At 54.8% G+C, this 20,280-nt stretch overlaps 5 protein-coding genes across 5 annotated transcripts; all 5 read right to left on the bottom strand.

Moving 5' to 3' along the window:
- Positions 1–9,918: 9,918 nt before the first annotated feature.
- PUNSTDRAFT_25563 (uncharacterized protein) lies at positions 9,919–10,284 on the bottom strand (the record flags this gene model as incomplete). The annotated part of the gene is made up of 1 exon (XM_007388549.1): positions 9,919–10,284. A coding segment is annotated over one exon (366 nt), but the record flags the coding sequence as incomplete, so codon positions are not given.
- Positions 10,285–10,356: 72 nt separating this feature from the next.
- PUNSTDRAFT_21034 (uncharacterized protein) lies at positions 10,357–10,615 on the bottom strand (the record flags this gene model as incomplete). Its single annotated transcript, XM_007388548.1, has 2 exons — positions 10,357–10,476; positions 10,529–10,615. Coding segments are annotated over 2 exons (207 nt in total), but the record flags the coding sequence as incomplete, so codon positions are not given.
- A 2,691-nt stretch (positions 10,616–13,306) lies between these two features.
- On the bottom strand, positions 13,307–13,624 carry PUNSTDRAFT_76910 (uncharacterized protein; the record flags this gene model as incomplete). The annotated part of the gene is made up of 1 exon (XM_007388547.1): positions 13,307–13,624. The coding sequence occupies one exon, from the start codon at positions 13,622–13,624 to the stop codon at positions 13,307–13,309; it is 318 nt and encodes a 105-aa protein (XP_007388609.1).
- A 4,403-nt stretch (positions 13,625–18,027) lies between these two features.
- On the bottom strand, positions 18,028–19,116 carry PUNSTDRAFT_138865 (uncharacterized protein; the record flags this gene model as incomplete). The annotated part of the gene is made up of 1 exon (XM_007388546.1): positions 18,028–19,116. One exon carries the CDS (start codon positions 19,114–19,116, stop codon positions 18,028–18,030), a length of 1,089 nt encoding a protein of 362 aa, XP_007388608.1.
- A 526-nt stretch (positions 19,117–19,642) lies between these two features.
- PUNSTDRAFT_138864 (uncharacterized protein) lies at positions 19,643–20,059 on the bottom strand (the record flags this gene model as incomplete). Its single annotated transcript, XM_007388545.1, has 3 exons — positions 19,643–19,826; positions 19,886–19,962; positions 20,018–20,059. The coding sequence occupies 3 exons, from the start codon at positions 20,057–20,059 to the stop codon at positions 19,643–19,645; spliced, it is 303 nt and encodes a 100-aa protein (XP_007388607.1).
- Positions 20,060–20,280: the final 221 nt, after the last annotated feature.

Below are 20,280 nucleotides of genomic sequence, written 5' to 3'. Positions count from 1 at the left end.
TCGTAAGTAGACTCGGAGTATTCTGTAGGGTGTCGAAAGGATGCCAGTGCTATGCTGAAGTTGTATTAGAGAGACTATATCATCGGCTATTGGGTCAAGGTAACACACCCAGGTCACAGATGGATGTTCAGAGCGATGAAGCGACCATAGATATGTCTATCCCAGGGTATTCCAGATGAGACTGTATTGAAGAACGTGTGCAATTCTTGATGCGTTTGCAGTGTCGCCAGACTCCAGAGCAGCTCTTCACTCTTCTTGAGGCAATATCGGATTTCTCCGTCGAGCAAGATATGTTATAACCCCTGTATTGGGAACAGAGCTTTTCGCAGTGGCAGAATTACTGTGCTCAGTAGCAGCCTGATACGTAAGGGCGCAGAGAGAACAGAGGAATAGAGGAGGGTGAACGAAACTGCACTTGAGCTCGTCGCCCCTCCACACGGTGAGCGGCGATGCGCACCCATGCGGACCAGACCGCGTGGCGGTGCTCAGGAACACGTTCTGCCACGTGGAATGATGGCCCCGTTAGGCACCTCCCCCAATATCGAGAATTTGTACGCAGATAAGTCCTTCATCTACGTACACCGAAGTGACGTGAGTTGAGTAAACTCTGCTAGTAAATAATGGCTCAAAGCGAGCGAAAGCTTGCCAGATTTCAAACAGGCGAGAGGAAAAGTTTTCCAAACAGTGTTCTCGTTGGGTCCTATGGTTACACCCAGAGACGACGATACTTATCTTTATAGGCCTACTTCGTCTGACCAATGCCATCCACCACGAGCTCCCAATTACGCTGTGTGGGGTGCACAATTCTGCTTTGAAACAGGAGGACACAGTGCGCGACGACCCGCGAAACCTTCGCGATTCAGCAGCTGTGTGGTACAATCGGTGTAGTGCAGTTTCTGCCTTTCTGAAGCACTTTAAAGAAGCTTTGTAGAACAAATACGCGGTATTACTAGGATGAATGCATGTTCAGATAAATGACAAACTAATTACAAGACGTTATTCAAACGTGCACAGTCCAGATAGGGCCAAGGAATCTTGTGTATTACTCCTTGAAGTGCTTGTAAACACCTGGTCGGGTTCAGTGGTCGATACATCCTCCGGTCGAACATCTTCAGACTCCAACATCTCATCAACGGTGATACCTAAGCCAGGACTCGAGGTATACACATCTGGTCTGCTGAGTGACACAGGACGTGCATGCAAGGAAGATTGAGGTTCGGATTGTTCATGCCAATGAAGTGCATAATCCGTATTGCCGTCCTGGAGCCCATTGGTTGGCAAAGTACGAATGGTATAATTCGTTTCCGAAAGGGCCACGTCAACGCTGGACTCGTAGGAAAGGAGCCAAGGTTCGTTTTCATCTGCAACTGGAAGCTCCACACGAGTTGGCGATTTTGATTCGTGCGTCGAAGAACTGCGACATCCGGCGGTAAGGTCATGATCCATCTCGTCCCTTGCATGCCCATGTGAGCCTGAAGGTGTGTCCGATCCCGATATATGCATATCGAATACCCCGTTGATATCCTCACGCGCAAGGATCTGATCTTCGTCTTCGTCCGCAAGCGGAAGAGGCACATTTGCGGGCGAAACCGGTGTGATGGCCAAAAAGCTTTCATCGTCGTCACATGCATATGCTGGGGAGTGCAACTGTAGTCTGTCGTCGAATCGCACGTGTCTGCTGGGTTCTGATGCAGGTGTTCCATTCCATGCGTCATCTGGTGCAAGGTTGTCATAGTGAAAAGGTATTGAGACTCCGGATGTATTCGCCGACTCAGCAATCACTGGCCATGATGCGTTCTCGATCTCGTCCGGGTCAGGCGGTGTAGACTGTAGCTGCCACCGAGGGCTCATAAAATTTACTGTGAGGGTATACAAGAGAGGTCATGGTTGTGATTACGCGCCGAGGTCAGTTCAAGCCGTACCTTTTGAATTCCAATCACATACAAGGGCGTCCACATATGTTGGTTTTACCGGTATCAGCATGTCGTTGCCAGTGTCGGAGTCGACTTGCGAGATCATCTGCGTGTCTACCCAGAAAATGAGCGCACTGTGCCGCATACTCCATAACGAGGATTACCATCATTTGAATCCCGAGTGCCACCACCCTCATGTGGGTCACGATCGGAGAATATCGGCTCGAATAGATCGTGGTCCACATCCCAAAGGTAAAGCGGAATTGGCGACCTCGAGATGGCACCGGAGACCGTCTCCATAACCGCGGATCGCTCAAACATGCGTTGATCAACCATTACTTTCATGGTGAAGGCAAAATCCTTTGGAAAAACCGGGACAGTCATCACGAATCGGATCCAATCCGTTGGACAACGCCAAGCTGTGAAGTACGGGGCAAAGACGTGTTTGCGCACGCGATATCTGATGTAGCAATCGATGCGAGCGAAGAAATCTTTCAGCAGATCCGGTTCATCTTCGAGTAGGAAAAGCAGGTCAGCGACCTCGAGATCAAGCAGGTGATTCATGCAATCGGTAACGCGTTGCTCGAACTCTATTGATGAGGTGGCAACGTTATCCGTGAAGTCGACCCCGGGTATAGGTACCATGGCGCCACGTTGAAGGGCTGCATAGGCAATAGCGATGGATGGATGAGCTGTATGCATTCGTGGGGATTCTGTGAGCCTTGCTTGCTCTAAAATTGGGCGTTGCTCTGACGCATTTTCCATCAAGTTTGGATCGGGTGGCAGGGATTGATATCGAGACCGAGGGCTCATTACGCGTACTGTCGTGTGGTTCATGCCTTGCCTTAGAGAACTCAGCCGATAATTTGGGCGGTCTCACCTGTTGATGCCCAATCGGACACGATAGCATCCATGAATATCGGTTTGTCGGGTATTATCATATCTTCTCCTGTAACATCATCTCGAGCGATACGAGGCTCTGTTTTCCTGAAATCAGTCCCATGAGATGCAAGCGACGAGCACATGACCCACACCTTCTGAATTCGGAACAGCGGGCGCACCGGAGCGGAGGTCACGTGCGGCGGTGCCGGTTCTTGGGCGGCGGAGGTCGCCTCGCTGGCTCCTCTGTTCCTGTCCCCGAGGGCAGCGAAGGTCGTGCTACTACGTTTTCGTATTTTCAAGCAATCCTATCACAAACTTTGACAAATGCCTCCGTGGATCGAACGACCTCCGCTGTTCAACAAGCGGCTATCGTCGCTGTGCAAAAGAGAGCTACAAGACTTGGCCTCGCACCTGGGACTTGAACAGGAAGGAACGGTAGCGGTCCTTAAAGCTAGAACCCGACGCGCCCTCCTCGAGGACATCAAGTTCTACATGGATCACCCGGATTTCAAGGCGCTCTTTACCAGGCAAGACCTCGCCGACATCATCGACGAAACATCGAACACGTCCGGCTCCACCTTTCGAGGCGTCCCGCACGAATCAGACGCTGCCTCCGAAGAGTCTCAGACCCGGGGTGACGAGGAAGACGAGGAGCAGGAACCAGAGACGGGCGTCGGGAATGACTCCCCGGATCGGGAGGAAGACGAGGAGGAAGGCGAGGACCACCCTCCTCCCCCGTCCGACGATTTGGGTGAGTTGTCGCACCCCTTGCAAGTCGGAGCATAGGCTCCTGACTGCTTCCTATGGACCGCCGTAAGCCGACCATAGGGCCGCCGGCGAGTCTTTCGCCGACTTGCATATGCAACGACGCCGGCCGTTTGGCCTAATCGGTTCAGGCCATAGGGCCTTGAACGGGTTGCCATATGGCATTCCCAAATCGCGAGCTGGCTGGCAGAGGGCTGACGCTCACATAGGTGGCTCAGCTCCCCCAACCCCTCCTGCATCTCCAACGCCATCCGGGCGCGAAGCTTCCACCCCGCGGGGGCATATCGGGAGACATCGAGAGAGCGGGAGCCCGGAACCTTGGTCCAGCCCGAGGAGATCCTCGTCGGGACGTCACCAGCGTAAGCGGAGACGGGACCACTCGCGCCCCAGGCATCACCGTTCTCGCAACGCATCCCCAGCGAGGAAGAGAAGACGCCGTCATTCGTCGTCAGAGTCTGCTGGCCAAGGACAGAGCGACGACGAAGGGGCTGGGAGAGCCCGTGGTCGCCCCAAGAGGCGGCACAACAGACACTCGTCGTCGTCAAGCGGCCGTTCCTCGAGTTCAGGGTCGTCCTCAGGGTATCCGGGGTCTAGTAGGAGCTCGTCCACCGAGCATTCCCCATCAGGCGCCCACCGTTCGAGAGTGGAGTCACCATATCGTCGCAACTCACGCGGCGACCGCACACGGAAGCGTCACGCGAGGAGAGAAGGGCGCGTACATCGCATTCCGGAGACGACCAAAGGCCCGCGCCGCCCCCATCTGGTCAGGGGGAAACAGGCGAAAGCAGATTGCTATTCGATTCCGGATCCGATCAGGAAGAAGTTTCAGGAAGGGTGGACGACCCACATTCCGCTCAACTACCTCACGGATAAAGCTGTCGCCGAATACGGATGTGATACATCTTCCCTGCTCACCGACATGTACGCCGTCGATCCGGCCAGGGGGTTGATCCAGGCGGAAAAGATCCTCCCGTCGGCCGGCGAACTTAAGTTATCCTTTGGCGAATGGCACCAGGCCTGGAAGCGTCTGCTTCAGCTCATCAAGACATATTTCCGACGGGATTACGAACGGTGGAAAAAGCACTTCAACCGCATATGTCACACGGACGGGGCCACGTCGGAGAACTGGGGGCTTTGGCTGGCGTACGACGCGGAAGTTCGCCGCCGCTGTCACCTCGAAGGGATAGACCCGGGTACTTTCCATAAGAACATCTGGAAAAAGGTGGAGCCCGCATACCTCAAGGCACAGGTCATGGCCTCATTGCAGCCCTTTCGGTCCCAACCCACTTCGCGGAGCGCAGGCTCGAGAGCAGAACCAGGGGGGCGCTCGACGACCGGCCGTCCACATTTGTCCGTCCCCAAACACATCGACGCGAGATGCTTCATGTGCGGCGGCAAGGGTCATAGGGCCTCATCGTGCAAGGCCGACACGCTCACCAACGGACAACCAATCTTTCTCATCAGAGGCGACGACCGCACCGTCAAAGACGCCAAAGGCCGGCAATACTGTTTCTTCTTCAACATGGCCGGCGGGTGCTCGAGGAAAGAGGACGGGCCTTGCAAGAAAGGAGACCACAGGTGCACACTCTGCGGCGGCGCAAACCACGGAGCGCAGAGCTGCACCGTCGTCTGCTGATCTGTTCCCCATCGTCACTCCACTCATCGCACATCGATGGCACGAGACGCTCATCGAATTCGGCCTGCTGGACAGGTTTCCGGATATAGCACCGAACATCGAGATCGGATTCGACATGGGTATAACGAGCACGTTAACGAAAACTTACGACCCTCCTAATCATCGATCAGCGCTGGATAACAGCGACGCGATCGACGCATATATCGAGAAAGAGAGATCGGCGGGCCGATACTCGGGCCCCTTTGCGAGGACGGAGCTCGAATCGCTCATAGGCTTCTTCAGGACGTCGCCGCTCGGGGCAGTCCCGAAAGCGGGCACAGCTGAGATGAGAATGATTCAGGATTTCTCATTCCCGCGGAACGACCACTCACACGCATCCGTCAATAGCGAGATCGATACCGATCGCTTCCAATGTGAGTGGGGTTCGTTCGCGGAAATGGCACTCCTAGTCATGGAGGCTCCGCCGAACGCGCAAGTCGCGACGTTGGACGTCGATGCGGCGTTCCGATGCATCCCGATCCGTCCGGAGCAGCAACGGCACTTCGTGGTACACTGGAAGGGGCGCTATTGGATCGATCACAACGCCCCATTTGGCCCGGCCAGTTCGCCGGGCGTATGGGGCCGCGTCGCAGACAGTATGGCGGCGATTTACCTGGCTTGGGGGGTGGATGCGCTGAAGAAGTGGGTAGACGACTTCGCGTTTTTTCGATTCCCAAGCGAAGCCGGCGCAGAAGGGGCGCCGGTATATCGGTACAGTCTAGCAGAGATCATGGAGCTAGCGGAGGGCCTCGGCTGGCCGTGGAAGCCATCGAAAACCCGCGATTTCGCGCCGGTCTTCAAGTATCTCGGATTCTTATGGGACCTGGTGTCGAAACGAGTGTCCATTCCGGAGGAAAAGAAGGGCAGGTACTTATCGAAGCTAGACGCATGGATACCCGGCAGGTCCTTCACGAGGAAGGAAGCGGAACAGGTCCTGGGGACGTTAGTTCATTGCAGCATGGCCCTGCCGGACGGTCGCTCAAGACTCGTTCACCTCTCAAAGTTCGTCAGCTCATTCCACCACGCCTCCTCGCCGTTTTCTAGAAGAAAGCCGAACGCCGGCGTCTTCGAAGACATCGAGTTCTGGAGGTCGCAATTGCGGCTACCGGAATGCGGCAGCACACTCCGAGTGCCGACAATCACATCGACCTGCGACCTCTGGGTCGACGCATCCACGTCGTTCGGCATCGGAATAGTCATCGACGGTTCATGGGACGCCTGGGAGCTCAAACCGGGTTGGAAATCCGATGGACGAGACATCGGTTGGGGCGAAATGGTGGCGGTCGAGCTCGGCCTCAGAGTCGCCATTGCAAGAGGCGTAACGGATACGCGGTTAGTTATGAAATCGGATAATCAAGGGGTTATCGGCGCACTCGAGGCCGGTAAGTCGAGGAACACGGAACAGAATCGCGTTCTACAGAGGATCGTCGCGCTCATGCGCACATCCAACGTGTGGGTTATCTCGCAGTACGTTCCGTCTATCCAGAACAAAGCAGACGAGCCTTCGAGAGGTATAGCTCCAGGAGATTCGCCGCGGTCGAACACTTTGGTCAAGATCCCATTCTGCATCTCCGGCCTCATAAGTAGGGCTACAACTTGTGTCAATCTATAGTCGAGTGTTTCTTTCGAGTACATGATATCAAAGGGAGACGATGAGGAAGTGGAGCGTCAACGAGGAGACTCAGACCGAAGTTGACTAGAGACCTGGGCGGCGCGCCGCGCTTCTCCTCATGCGCACTTCGTCGACACCGTCACCACGAGCCCGCGACAAACACCGGGATTCTCGCTTATCCTCTCGAGACCCGTCTCACGTCGATTACTTTGCTTTACCGCACGGGAAGTCAAGGACAGCCAAGCTCCATAACCCGAACAGGATCAGACTTTCGGGCGCCATCGAGGCTCAGCTGGCAAGGGCTCTACACCACGGGTGGGCGCCGTCCACCTTACAAGGTTACAATAGCGCGGTCAATAGGTTCATCCGTTTCTGCAGGAAAGAAAAGATCCAGCGAAGATTCTGGCTTCCAGCCGACGAACTGGTCCTATGCGCGTTCGCCGCTTCCAGCGAAGGCCGCCACGCAGGCAGCACGGTCAGAAACGCCATTGCCGGCCTTAAGGCATGGCACGCAGCGCAAAATGCGGAGTGGAAAGGAGGCAAGCGGCTGAAGTACGTCCTGAACGGTGTGGAGAATCGACGTCCACTCTCTTCGCGCCGCCCGCCACGCCTCCCGGTCTCCCGCAATTTGTTGCGCATCTTGAGGGCCAAACTCGACCTCTCGAACCCCGTGGACATAGCCGTCTTTGCTGCGGCATGCGTGGCGTTCTGGGGCCAATGCCGCCTTGGCGAGCTCCTTCCGCCTTCGACGACACCGGCTGCCGCGAAGAGGAGTCCATCTCGCTCGGACCTCACCCCTCCTTCCCCAGCCTCGACATCCCACATCATTCACCTCCCCTCTACCAAAATTCGCTTCAGTCAGGGGGAAGACGTCGTGATCCTTCGCCAGCGAGGATCATCGGACCCCATTCGGGCTCTCCGCCATCACTTGTTCTGGAACAATCCCGCCAACTCGGACCACCTCTTTGCTTATCGGACATCCTTCGGTACTCGCCCGCTCACCCGGCGTTTTTTCATGAAGAGATGCAACTCGGTTTGGACGGAAGCAGGCCTCCCGAGGCTTACAGGTCACTCATTCCGCATCGGAGGCACCACGGAACTGCTGATATCGGGAGTTTCCCCCGATGTCGTCAAGAAAGCGGGAAGATGGTCATCAGACTCGTTTCTTCGATACTGGCGGGTGGTCGAAGGTATCCTACCCGCCCACATGCAACACATCCCCCGGGGCGTCGCACAAAACTCCCGGGAAAAGACCCGACCGCGTGGTGGGGGTTAGCCGGGCGCTCGCGCTCCGTCTGGGGCGCGGTCTGGGCGAGCCGTTACGCTCGCACCCGGCCTACACCCAAGCCACGCTTCACCCAAACCACCTACCCGGTGGCTCTTCCAGCGTGCCATCAGCTCGCGACTGCAGGACCGCAGCCCGCCCAAGAGCGGGCGCACCGGAGCGGAGGTCACGTGCGGCGGTGCCGGTTCTTGGGCGGCGGAGGTCGCCTCGCTGGCTCCTCTGTTCCTGTCCCCGAGGGCAGCGAAGGTCGTGCTACTACGTTTTCGTATTTTCAACCCACCCACCGTCCCCCTTGTTCGTAGATTTCATGGTTCATCCTTGTACAATTGCTCCATAGACCACGAAGAGCCTATGCTCAAGCTTAGGAAAGCAGATCTCGAACGTCCATGGCACGCTCGGGAGAGCTGGCCGTGTAGGCCAGGGGCGAGCCGTTACGCTCGCACCCGGCCTACACCCAAGCCACGCTTCACCCAAACCACCTACCCGGTGGCTCTTCCAGCGTGCCATCAGCTCGCGACTGCAGGACCGCAGCCCGCCCAAGAACGTCACCCGCGGAAAGTTTGTGAAACTCTTGGTCCCAGAAGTACAGTGGAACAGATGCCTTGTCGATAGCCTGTTTCATCCGGACGTCCTCCGATGGTTCATACATCTGCTGCAACACCAAGCTCCTGACCGCGAGCGCGAAATCACGCGTCACGAACGGGACAGAGAACGCAAATATTATCCAGTGAGCGGGGCATAGCCATTGCCCCTGGACATAGGTGCGGCTTGCTACGCGATAAAGAACATAGTCCTTGACGTGGCTGAATAAGTCGGCCAGCATGTCCGGGTCTTCCTCGGTGAGATGCGATATATCGTCCAGTGCAATGTCTCCCAAGAGGCGGAAGGTGGCTGATATGGCTGTATCAAATGCCGTCGACGCTAACGTGCTGTGATCCGAGCCGTTGGCTTCTGGAATAGGCAGTTTGGCGCTCCATCGGAGCACGGTGCGTAGGTCTGAGTTCGTAGGTTTGAGTCAGTATTTCACTCCGAGTAAGCTTACTACAATGGACCAACCTTCCCTATGAACAACTAGCGACTCGTCGAGTGCCGAGTCTATTCCAAGAGCGAAAATGTTTATTTCTGCTGACGATAAACGTCCTCCCGCAATGATCCGATTCTTCAGAAATCTCCAATATTTCTGACGCGTAGAGGGAGAGAAAGCGGAAAGACGCTCAGTTAAGACGTGGAGATCGTTCTGGGATACCTTCTCGCATTCCGGATCCTCACATGGACAGCTATAGACATAGACCGCTAGCAAAAGCTCCATATGGATCCGAGCCTTCATTTCGGACAGCATAGGGGCGGATCCACCATACCGCAGGAGACGGATGAGATCATGAAATGAATAGCCGGAGGCTTTCGCGACCAATTCGACCGCCACTCGAGCCCGCTTATCGCTCGCTATGTCAGAAAGACATTCCATGAGGATGCTGTCTCGCATTCCTTCGTGGAACGTGTATGCATGGATCCAGTCTAAGGCACCGCTGTCGCTGTCGAGCGCCTGCGAAGATCGGCGTCACACGTTCCAGACATCACGTAGCACCCATGTAGAGGGCATCCATTCCAACAACGCTCGACCACGGAGATTGCCGAAGCGACGGCCGATGTTCGAACGCAAAGACTGCGGGATGGGAATTGTTGGGCTCAAGCCAGCGATCCATCCAGCTAGCCACAGGACAGAGACCGAGGCACGGTAGAAGAAGAACGCGAGGGGCGACTTGTAAGGGCAATTTGGCGCGAATGTCGGAACTATCGCAGAGCTCAACAGCAGAACCAGAGGTACGGCAATGAAGACCGTGATAGTGATAGCCACGATTCGGTTGAGCGTCCAGATGAAGTCCACAAGACCCGCTAGAAATAGGACAACAGCCATCTGGAGCAAGATAGAGATGGCATTCATCACAGCCGGTACACGCCAGCGCACGAGGCCGTTGTGGCGAAACTGACGGAGGCGAACACTCTCCCGTGGCGAAGACAGCTGCTTGTCCTTGGGAAGAGATAACTGCCAAGGCACGTACTCTCGAAGCCACTGACGAGCGAAGATGGCCGTCAACGCCGATGTCAGGCTCAAGACAAGACTGGTGAACCGGAGACTATTGATACGCATCGCCGCATCCGAAATGGGGGCCAGCTTCAGGACCGGCGCGTGCGTGGAATTGATAAACGCAGGATTCACGGAGAAGCTCTCGAGCTGCAGTGAAATCTGGGATAGCGTATCCGCCGACTCCTGCTCTGGGTCTTGCTGCAAAAGTTGGTACGACTCGACGGTGAAAGCTGTTAGAACCGCAGAGAACAGACCAGCCTTTCCGACGGACATAAGCCAAAGGGAAGACATGTAAATCGTCCGCACTTACGAGAATCAGTATAGTATTGATCTCGTCATTCCAGTCTTCGACCATCTTGGTGTCATGCCTGAGCATCTCTTCGAGACATGTCTCCCATCCTCCAGGATCGTCTGAATCACCGTGACGCCCCGCCGAGGGAGACTGCTGCACTGCATGTTCACAGAACGCTCAGCAAGGTTGTTGATAGAAATACACACATTAAGCGATTCAGGGTCAAACAACTCGCTTCTGGTACATCGGCTTTCTGGTCTTCGGCAAGAGGCAATAGTGTTGGCAAGTGCGCAGCCTCACGAAGATCTATGCCGCTAGCAGGGCTTACGGGATCCAGACCACGACGGGTATGCTGCTGCCCTGTTGAACTCCCTGGGGACGAACGACGTTCAACGTCAAGCACTCCTCGCCCAGATCAAGACCCAAATCATCGTCCGTTGCTCCTTGCGGATATCCGACACATATCGGACTATATTCTGGCGGGCCGCGTTCCGGTCCACAATGTGTTGGGCGATAGGGGAGGACGTAGGCGCAGGTCCGGAGGCAGGGGCTGCTGCGCATACGGTAGACCCAGAAAGAGCTCCTGTTTGAATGACGGCAGAGCAATGCCGACGTGAGTGCCGTTCTTCACCGTGACCGTAGGCGCAGCCTGAGCAAACGAGAGCCTACGGAAGGCGAATAAAAAGAGCAAGTGGTAGATCAGTCGGAGCATCGTTGGAGTAAACGGTTGCCCATCACTCAAGGTAGACCTGTCATTGTATCAACCTTATATTCGCCTTTGTATATGGTGTGCGCGCGTGTACAGAAAGGTGTGTTGCAGAATCTAGGCATGTTCAAGCCGTCGAAGCTACTGCCTATTCTTGTGCGCAAAAGCATCCAGTTCCCAGAGATAGATCGGTCAGGAAGATATGTGGACCAGCAACCCTGCATGAGATGCGAGACACGAGCGCCACGCGGGATCGGCGGGAGGCCGACGAATGCTGAGGTCGCTGCGGTGAGTTGGAATGCCGCAAGATCGGTGTCATATGGCGCTCATTCCCATAAACGTTGTCGCTGGGGAAGGAGAAGACGAGAGGTGGCCGACGGCCTTGAAGTTGCGGTCGTCGTTCTCGAGAAATCTGAAAGTAGGTCTGTTCAATTCTGAGCTACAGAGTTTTAAGCTCGTACTGTAGCTCTGTAGCTCGGCGACCCGGCATTGCCACGTGATGATTCCACCGGTGTGCCAGCCAGTTTTGGATATTGCGCCGGAGCGGTAGGCGTTCATAGTGTTTATCCTCCCATAAAAGTTATCTCAGGCCATTATATAAGTACGATAGTATTTTTTAATGCTTGCTAAGGCGATATGTGCGGCATATATCTAGCAACAGAGGAATGTGGTCTCCGGCGACCGTCGGAGGCAACACCACGTGTCGAGGCCGGGTCGCCGGGCTACAAAGCCACACCGGCGAAATGATCACGTGGCCAACTGTCGCGTCGAGTGAATCCGAGCAACTCGACAAGGGGCGCATTCCTGATTTGGACGACGATCATGGACATTGGAACGGTCCGGGTCCATGTGAGGGTTTCCGTTTTATGTAGGCCTAACAGGCTAACATCCGCGCCTCGACTCGCTCTCGTCCGATTTCCTTTTCACGGAACACCTCGACTTCAATCCCTCTCTTACTCCGTTTTGATGTCCCTCGCCAGCCCTGGAATAGTCGAGTGATTAGCGGGCGAGGACACCTTCGCGTACACGGCGAACAACCGATCTCTGCATCGATATATGCACGCGCTCGGATTACTCCTTGATAGGCTCGATGAAGTGGAGAGCTATGGATATGATGCTGTAAGGAAAGCCAGGAAGGATGCGGCGAGCGCGAGCCAGAGAGGGTCGAGAGGGAGGCGGAGAAGCAGCGGCCTGGGTCACCTGGGACGAAGGAGGATGCGGACGGGAAGGTGGACGAACCTGTCTCCGCTGAAGAAGCTACCGTCGATGACCGCGCCCACCCTCCATCAACGGTGTAAGTAACTGTCGCTGTCCCCGAGATTCCCTGACAGACAATGGCGCAAGCTACTTCCGACCAGTCAGCCAACGAGAACTTACACGAAGCCGCTATTGAAGACGTTCATGCTATGGAGGTGAACGATGTTTCCGTTAACCTCAGCGAACCAGCACCCTTCGACGCTCTCTCCAACGACGCTGCAGATCCCTCCGCGTTGGCTCATCCCGCCCAGCCTGACACGCCGATGCCTTCTCCGATCGGGCATGTCACCGAAGAGGTGCCCTCGCTGGAGAGCCCAGAGAAGTCGACGGTGCATTCCGAAGCCTCAACGTTGATGCCTCCTCAATCCTGTTTCTGCCGTCGACTCGCAGGCGCCCTTATCGAACTCTTCTTCAATCAAGGACTCTACAACCGTCTGTTTTTTTTTTTTTTTTTTTTTTTTTTTTTTTTTTATCCGTGTTTATTGTCCGTTGCGGTCGAGCCGTATGTTAGACATTAAACTACTATTGCCTGATCCCCTGAGCCTCTCTAGCCCGACTAACGTGTCCGATCTGTACCACTGCCTCGGCGGGTGAGGTGTGTCTACCCGCTTGGCCGGGGCGCCTTAAGTTAGGCGGTGTGATGTGGGGTGGGATGGGTCCCCCTCCCGTCTCCTCGTGTCTTCATCATTCCCTCCACCGTCTCCTGTTGTGCACGCCCTAAAAACCCCCAAAACCCCGTAGGGAAAAAAGGGGGAAAAGTGTCTGCGTCTGCCCGTTTCGTCTAGTCTCCTCCTTTCCTTCCGCTCCCTGCTCTGTTTCGCTCGTATAGTTTGCTATTCGTCTTCGTTCTGTTCTTTCCATTCCGTGCTTGTGAATTGTAGGTCGCCGTGGCTCTTTGCGAATCTCCCTGTCGCTGCTATGTACCTAAAGAGAGCTGGAAACGCCTTTGAGTCTGTCAATAAGAATTTGATGTTACTTCCCCGGATTCCCAGATCTCTTCGTAGTGCTCCGCGTTCGGTGTCGTATTTTCTGCAGTGCATCAGATAGTGCGACACTGTCTCGCCATGTGTTCGGCATCCTGGGCAGACGGGGCTGTTGACTTTCTTGATCCTATACAGATGCTTTGCGAGCGCGATGTGTCCAGTCCGCATTTGAATAAGTAGCGATAGGTGTCTTCTAGGGAGTGCGTTCGCGATTTGGGAGAACTTGCTCGGTTTGAATTTCGGATCGAGGTCGTATATCTTCTTCATGTGTCTTGACGTCCGCATTCTTCGTTCCGTCGTCTTCTTGGTGTTCTCTTTGTAGGTCTTCCTCGCTGCTGAACTGCTCGTTGGTAGCCTTTTCCTGAGGATGCGCAGGAGGTACTTAGCTGGACTTGTATCGCCTTCCGCCGCTTTCTTTGCCTCCTCGTCTGCTCGCTCGTTCCCTTCTATGCCGATATGCCCTGGGGTCCATGCTATTGTGATGGCTTGGCCGTTTGGTCCCTTCGCTTTGCATTTGTCGAGGATGTCGTGGATCTGATCTAGGAGGTAGTGCGCCTTCCTCGGTGTCTGGTTTCTTGTGTTCAGTATCGTTGACGTATTGTCGGCCCCGATTGTCGCCGTATCGACCTGGTTAGCCCTTCTTTCCAGCATGTGTGCAGCCATTACCTCCCCTACCAGTTCTGCCTCTGCGATGCCGTATTCCGTCGCTTTGCCCAGGTGGTATCTCAAGACCGCCGGTGGTTTGTCTTCCTGGTATAGTACCGCCGCTGCGCCTACCTTTCCGTTGATTTCCGATCCGTCCGTGAATATCCGGAATCTGTCCTCGTTGCGTTCCGCATCGTCCCTCGCCGCATCCTTGGTACGCGCAATCTTGGTCTTGAAAGCCGGCGTGTAGCATGGTCCTTTACGTACTGCCGCGATCTTCTCTAGTCTGTTCGGTTTGATGCGATATGCCTGAAAGAGGTCGTGAAGTGGTCCTCGGTGTCTCTTGACGTACCTTCCCGCTGCCCTCCTGGCCACTGCTGCGAGCGGGTTTGTATCTGGTAGTGTCGCGATCCTCGTCGTGCTCCTGTGTAGTTGCTGGTGTATCGCGATGTCCAATGGTACCAGTTCCGCGTGCGCGTAAACTACGTCTGTCGGCGTCGTCCGCAAGGCTCCCGTTGCATGTAAGGCGGCCTGTCGTTGTACCGAGTTCATCTTCCCTAGGAATCGCTGTGTCGCTCGTTTGTTGATCTTGGGTGGCTTGATCCAGATGTCCGCGCCGTATAACATCCGTGGCATGGCGATGGACTTGTAGTATTGTCGTAGATATCGATGTCGAACTCCGGTGGCGTTCCTGGCTAGTCTTCGGAAGTGTTGCATGTAGTCTGTCCCCTTTTTGAGGGCGTACGCTGCGTGCTCGTGAAAACGAAGTTCCTGGTCGATTATGATCCCTAGCCACTTAGCTGACGTTGACATGGCGACCTCTGTGCCGTTGAGGCTGAGCTTGGGTCTCTCTATTGGTTTCGTCTTGCCTGGCTTTTGTGCGTCCGTTTCGCGTCTGCGCGTTAGTCCGATACATTGTGTCTTGTCCAGTCCGAACTTGCAGTTTGTGAGGGCGCTCCAGTCCAATGCTCCTCCTTCCTGTACCATGAAACTTTCTGCTTTGCCGGCCGCCTCCTCTAGGTCGTCGCCTATCGCCAATAGCCCTACGTCGTCTGCGAATCCGAGGGCCTCCTCTCCGTCGTCTCTATCTGGGGCGTCTCGTAAGAGGTCGTCTATGTAGAAAATCATACCGGTCGTCGAGAAAGGGTCGCCTTGATCGAGCCCATCTTCTATCGTGATTTCGTCGGATTGGAAGTCGTCGAAGGTGAGTTTGGTCTTTCGTCCTTTGAAGCGCCATTGTATCCAGTCGGTGTACTCCTTCGGTACGCCCTTCATTCGCATTTTGTGGATCAGGACGCTAATGACGATGTGCGGAAAGGCAGCTTTTATGTCCAGTAGTAATAACGCAGCGCACTTCCCTTTTCTCCAGGCGTCTTTGATCTTCGCTATCCCGTAATGTATCGCGTCCGTAGTCGCTCTTCCTGCGCGAAATCCGAATTGCGTGGGCGTCAGGAGTTGATGCTTCTCTGCTTGGTACTGTAGCTCCTCCGAGATGCACTTCGAGTAAAGCATTGCGATCTTCTTGATGAGCGATATCGGCCGATGGCTTCCGGGCTTTGTATAGTCGCCTTTCCCTGGTTTGCGTAGTACCACTATTCCGACGAACTTCCACTCCTCCGGCCAGTACTTCAGGTCGTGTACCGCTCTGAACAGGGGTCCAAGTCTGCCAATAAGTACGTCAGCGCAGTTTGTGAGTATTGCATTCGAAAACTCGTCTGTATCGGGGGCTTTGTACGGTTGTAGTTTGGCGATGGTCGTCTTGATACGTTCGTCCGTTATTGGGGCGAAATCGAAAGCTGGTCGCGGGTATTCGTCCTCATGTTCGTCGCCCTCGATTTGTATGTCTTCGGGGGATGTCGGGAAGAATTCTGTCTTGAAGAGTGCCGTTTTTTGCTCGTTTGTAGTCGCCTTTATATCTTCGCCGTCGGGCCCTTTGACGATGAGGTCTGGTACTCTCGCTCTTGCTGCGTCTGTAGACGGATTGCTGATGTATGAGCTCGTCTTCCACATGTCGTTGTTTCTCACCGCGCTTAGCCATGTCTCCCAGCATTTGTCTTTCGCCAGTTTGATGCTGTTCGTATATCTGTTCCTTGCCTTGCGGTACTCTTCATGAATGACGTTCCCTCTGTCGCCTCGCGCGTCGTGAGCTTTCTTCCCTAGGTAGTGTGCCGTTTTCCTAAGTTGCATCAGTTCTTTCGACCACCAACGTTTCGTATATGGCGTCAGGTTGAGTCGCTTCACGTGTTCGTCTGTCGTCTCCCGTATAGCGCAGTTGAGGGTAGCCAGGAGTTCGTCAAACTCTTCCTTAGATTGGATCTCTTCCGGATGCGGGGTGTCGAGTTTACCGCGTAGTGTGTCTCTGTATTCGCTCCAGTCAGTTGATCCCCAGTCAAGCCTTCTCACCGGTTCTCTGTAATCCAACTCGAGGCGTAGTCGGCCGATCACCGGGTAATGGTCTGTCTTCGGGGGTCGTCATTCGGGGAGCGTTGTACATGTCACGATGCGGTCCAGTAAGCTGTCGGAGACGAAGACGTTGTCCGGTCGGGTGTGGTTTCCGGTTGCCATGGCTTCGAGTGTTGGGAGTCCGTGCGGTAGCGCCATTTTGAGGTCGTACGTTGCCAGCATGTCGATGAGGGTTTGAGCCATTACCGTGTTGCGTCTCGTGAAAAGGTGGTGATTGCGTTCCTCGTCCCAGAGTGGGGAGTGTCGATTGAAGTCGCCGATCCATAGGAAATGCGTGGGCCTTCGTTTCTGGTATCCTTCGTTTTGTGCCTTCTTCGTCTTTCGTTCTACTTCAAAAAGAGCGTCCGAGTTAGCTTGGTCAATATACATGTTAAAGATGAATAGATCGCCGTGTTCGTCCGCGATTTTGATCGCTGTTACGTCCGGGGAGTCGACTTCGATTTGGCTCCATGCATCTGGCGATACTTGCGTGCTGACGATCATGTATGCGCGGGTTTCTTGTGGTCGTCTACGGTGCGTCGTTGGGTATATCGAGTTCCATGTGTGATTTGCTCTTGAGTTTCCTCTCGCGTCGATGTAAGGTTCTTGTGCTAGTCCTATTGTATACTTAGCCTTTCCTAGCGATACCAGCCAGTCCTGTTGTGCGTCATTCGATCGACATAAGTTTTGAGACCAGAAACTCAGCTCGTTTATCCTCGTAGTTCTTCCTCCTCTGTTGATGTCGTTCATCGAATCTAATCCCATGCTGATGTACGGATTGGGTCCTCATTGATCTCTCCGATGGTCCGCCGGTTGCTGGTACTGTCGCTGTTGAATCCGTGTTCATTAAGGGTAGACTGGGTGCCGATCCTGGTCGCCTGCGTGTCGTTTTGCGTGCCGTGCAGTGGCTCCCCGTGCCAGCCGTATCTCGTGCCCCAGCCGTGGTCGATGGGCGGTTGTTGGAACGTTCGTTTCTTGTTCTGTACGGTGGTCCACTCGTTGTCGTTCTGTCGTCGGTTTTGCTCCCAAGTCCCCGGGTCGTCCGTAATGAAGTATTTGCATGTGTTCTCAGGGAATCGTTCGTCCACTTCTCAGTTCTTTGCCTTGAGCATGGGGCAATCTCTGCTCCACGATGCGTGTCCGGCCTGCCTACAATTGACGCAGAAATGTTTCTCGTACTTGTCTTTGAACTCACATTTCTCCGTGGTGTGTTGGATACTTCCGCATGTTCCGCACGTATCATGTATCTCCCTGCATTGCGCCGCGAAGTGTCGTCCGAATCGCTGGCACTTGTTGCACCTGGTCGCTTCTTTCGTTAGTCTGCGTACGCTGCAGCTCTTACCTCGTATCGTAATTCCCCATCGAATCGCGTCGTTTGCGATCTTCTCCGTCTTCAGAGTCGCCGCAATGTGGGCGCTTGTCTGTCCCTGTCGTCTTCTTTCCGGGGCCTTGATCCATCTGGCTCGCAGGAAGTCGTCCTCGTTCTATCCGTTGACTCTCGCGACTGCGATACGGTCCTCCTCTTCCTCCGGCCGGAAGTACAGTGGGGCGTTTTCGATGAGTACCGCGAAGCCTTGCTCCTTGATTTCCGCTTCGTTGCCGAAGTTGCTGATTATCTTCTGCTTGATAGCTCCGCTCTTGATCCAGCTGGCTGCCTGTGTCATATTCAGTTCGAACTCCATACCTCCGTTTCGTAGTCTCTTCACGCTTGTGAAGCGGACTTCTTGAGGTCTTCCCTCCTCTTCCCCGCTGATCATGTCCACTGCCAGATTCGCTTTCGCCACGAGTTGTTCCTCCGTAAGGCTCTGCACGTCCGGTCCCTTCGCGTCGATGATGATCCTCCGGTTCTTCTTCGCGTTCTGTTCGACGATCTGTTGATAAGGGGCCTGAGGTGTCTGCTTTGTCGTGTTTGCGTATGTCTTTGGTGCGGGGGTAACTGCCGTCCTCGTGGCCGGTAAGTTGTAGTCGTCCGTGACTCCGTAGTCGTAGTCTTCGATGTTTCCTGTCTTTCCCGTTGTCTGTGCTGACCCTCTCTCGATCGCGTGTTGCAGGATTTCGAAAGCGCTCTGCGCGGCGTCTCTGACCTCGTTGACCCTTTCCCCCACCATCTCTAGCGTGTCTTCTTCTATCGCCCCCAGCTTCTCCGTGATACGTTGAACCTTATTCGTCTGCTCGCCGAGTGCCGCGATCTGTTCTTCCATGGCTTTCAGTTTTGCTCCCATCTCCTCCATCCTTCCCTCGACCTTGTCAACTGCCCTGCCCGTCCCCTCCCTGTAGGTCTCCAGTATGAATGCGAAGGCCCGGAGGTTCCCTGCTAATCTCCGATCCTTGTCCTGAGCCGCCTGTAACATTGCTATCACGAACTTGTCGATATTAAGTGGTCCTTCCGTGTCGATTAAGTGTCCGGTGCCGGCTAGGTATGCTCGTGCTTCATTAATGTTTGTAACTGGCGATGGTAGGCTAGCTAATTCGTCTCTGGTGAGGGGTTCCTTGGTCGTCTGGGCGGCGGGCGTAACATTGCGTCTTCCCCCACTCGCGTTGCTCGCTGTCGATCCCGGTGGATTCGGACCCATATGGATCCTTGTTCACTCTAATATCGTTCTAGTTATTTGATTCGCAGGCGTTTATGCCAAAGTAGAGCAAGAGTATGTGTATTCTACTAGCGCCGTTAAAGACCGAAGCGTCGGTGGTCGTGGTCGCCTGAGAAGAAGTCCCTCTACAACCGTCTGTTGACAATGAGATCCATACGCCTACGTCCCAATCTCAAGTCGATCCAGCAGATACGTCCACTTCAGCATCGGCTCTCAGCCCGGCACCGCACGACACTGCAGCCATCAACGAAGATGTCCTGTCCCCCTCACCGGTGGATTCGGACGTCTCTGTCATGTCCTTTCCCTCGTTCGATGTCGAAGGCGACGATTCTCGGTAGTGATCGAGCACGTCGAGGTGCCTCCCGCGGATGAAGTGAACAACAATCATTCGGGGTGATGAGTCGGATGGTTGGTCGGATGTGGAGGCTCGGTTATGAATCCCAGTCATTCATTACGAGCATACGCGAACGGGGTCTCTGTCGTGCCAATGACATATATTGGCGCATGCTCAAATCCCTAGGTGTATATACGGTGCCCATCGGAGCGGCTCAGGCTGGACGGTTCGCAGTTTCGTGACGGCCTCGTCGAGGGCATACGCGATATCATCGGGATCGATGTGATCTGATTCGCTGCTGAATATGTTCTGATATATAGACCGAGCTATCTCTGGCCCGTCCGCGTCCGCCATGGACCTTTACAGTCGATTGTAAGTCGGCATCATAGAAGTGCGAAGCTGCAAACCGGGACTGACCAGAGCGTAGCGATGACGCTTTTGAATCCCGCGAAGAACATGGCGGCGGCGAGATGGACCACCTGATCAGGCTGATTCTGCATGGGCACGTTGTTCAGTGGCACCATGATCTCGACTGGTATTGGTACTCACGAAGTCACCTTTGGCTGTTTCGCAAGCACTCAAGAATGCCATGGACGCGCGAGGGAGGGGTACAGGCATCAGTCGTTCGATCGTGAGTTTCTCGTCACGCAGAATGAATCCGCTCTGCAACGGATTCTCCAGATCTTGATGGCCATGGCACGCGAGGTGCAGGATATTCGTCTGTGGAAGCAGCTTTAGCAGCGTCTCCGCCGTGATCCCGTTTCCGCCCTCAATACAAGCGTCGTCTGCGGGAGCAGCTCTATTATGGCTCC

The sequence above is a fragment of the Punctularia strigosozonata genome (assembly GCF_000264995.1).
Source record: "Punctularia strigosozonata HHB-11173 SS5 unplaced genomic scaffold PUNSTscaffold_19, whole genome shotgun sequence".
Lineage (NCBI taxonomy): Eukaryota > Fungi > Basidiomycota > Agaricomycetes > Corticiales > Punctulariaceae > Punctularia > Punctularia strigosozonata.
This window is presented reverse-complemented; position numbering and strand designations above follow the sequence as displayed.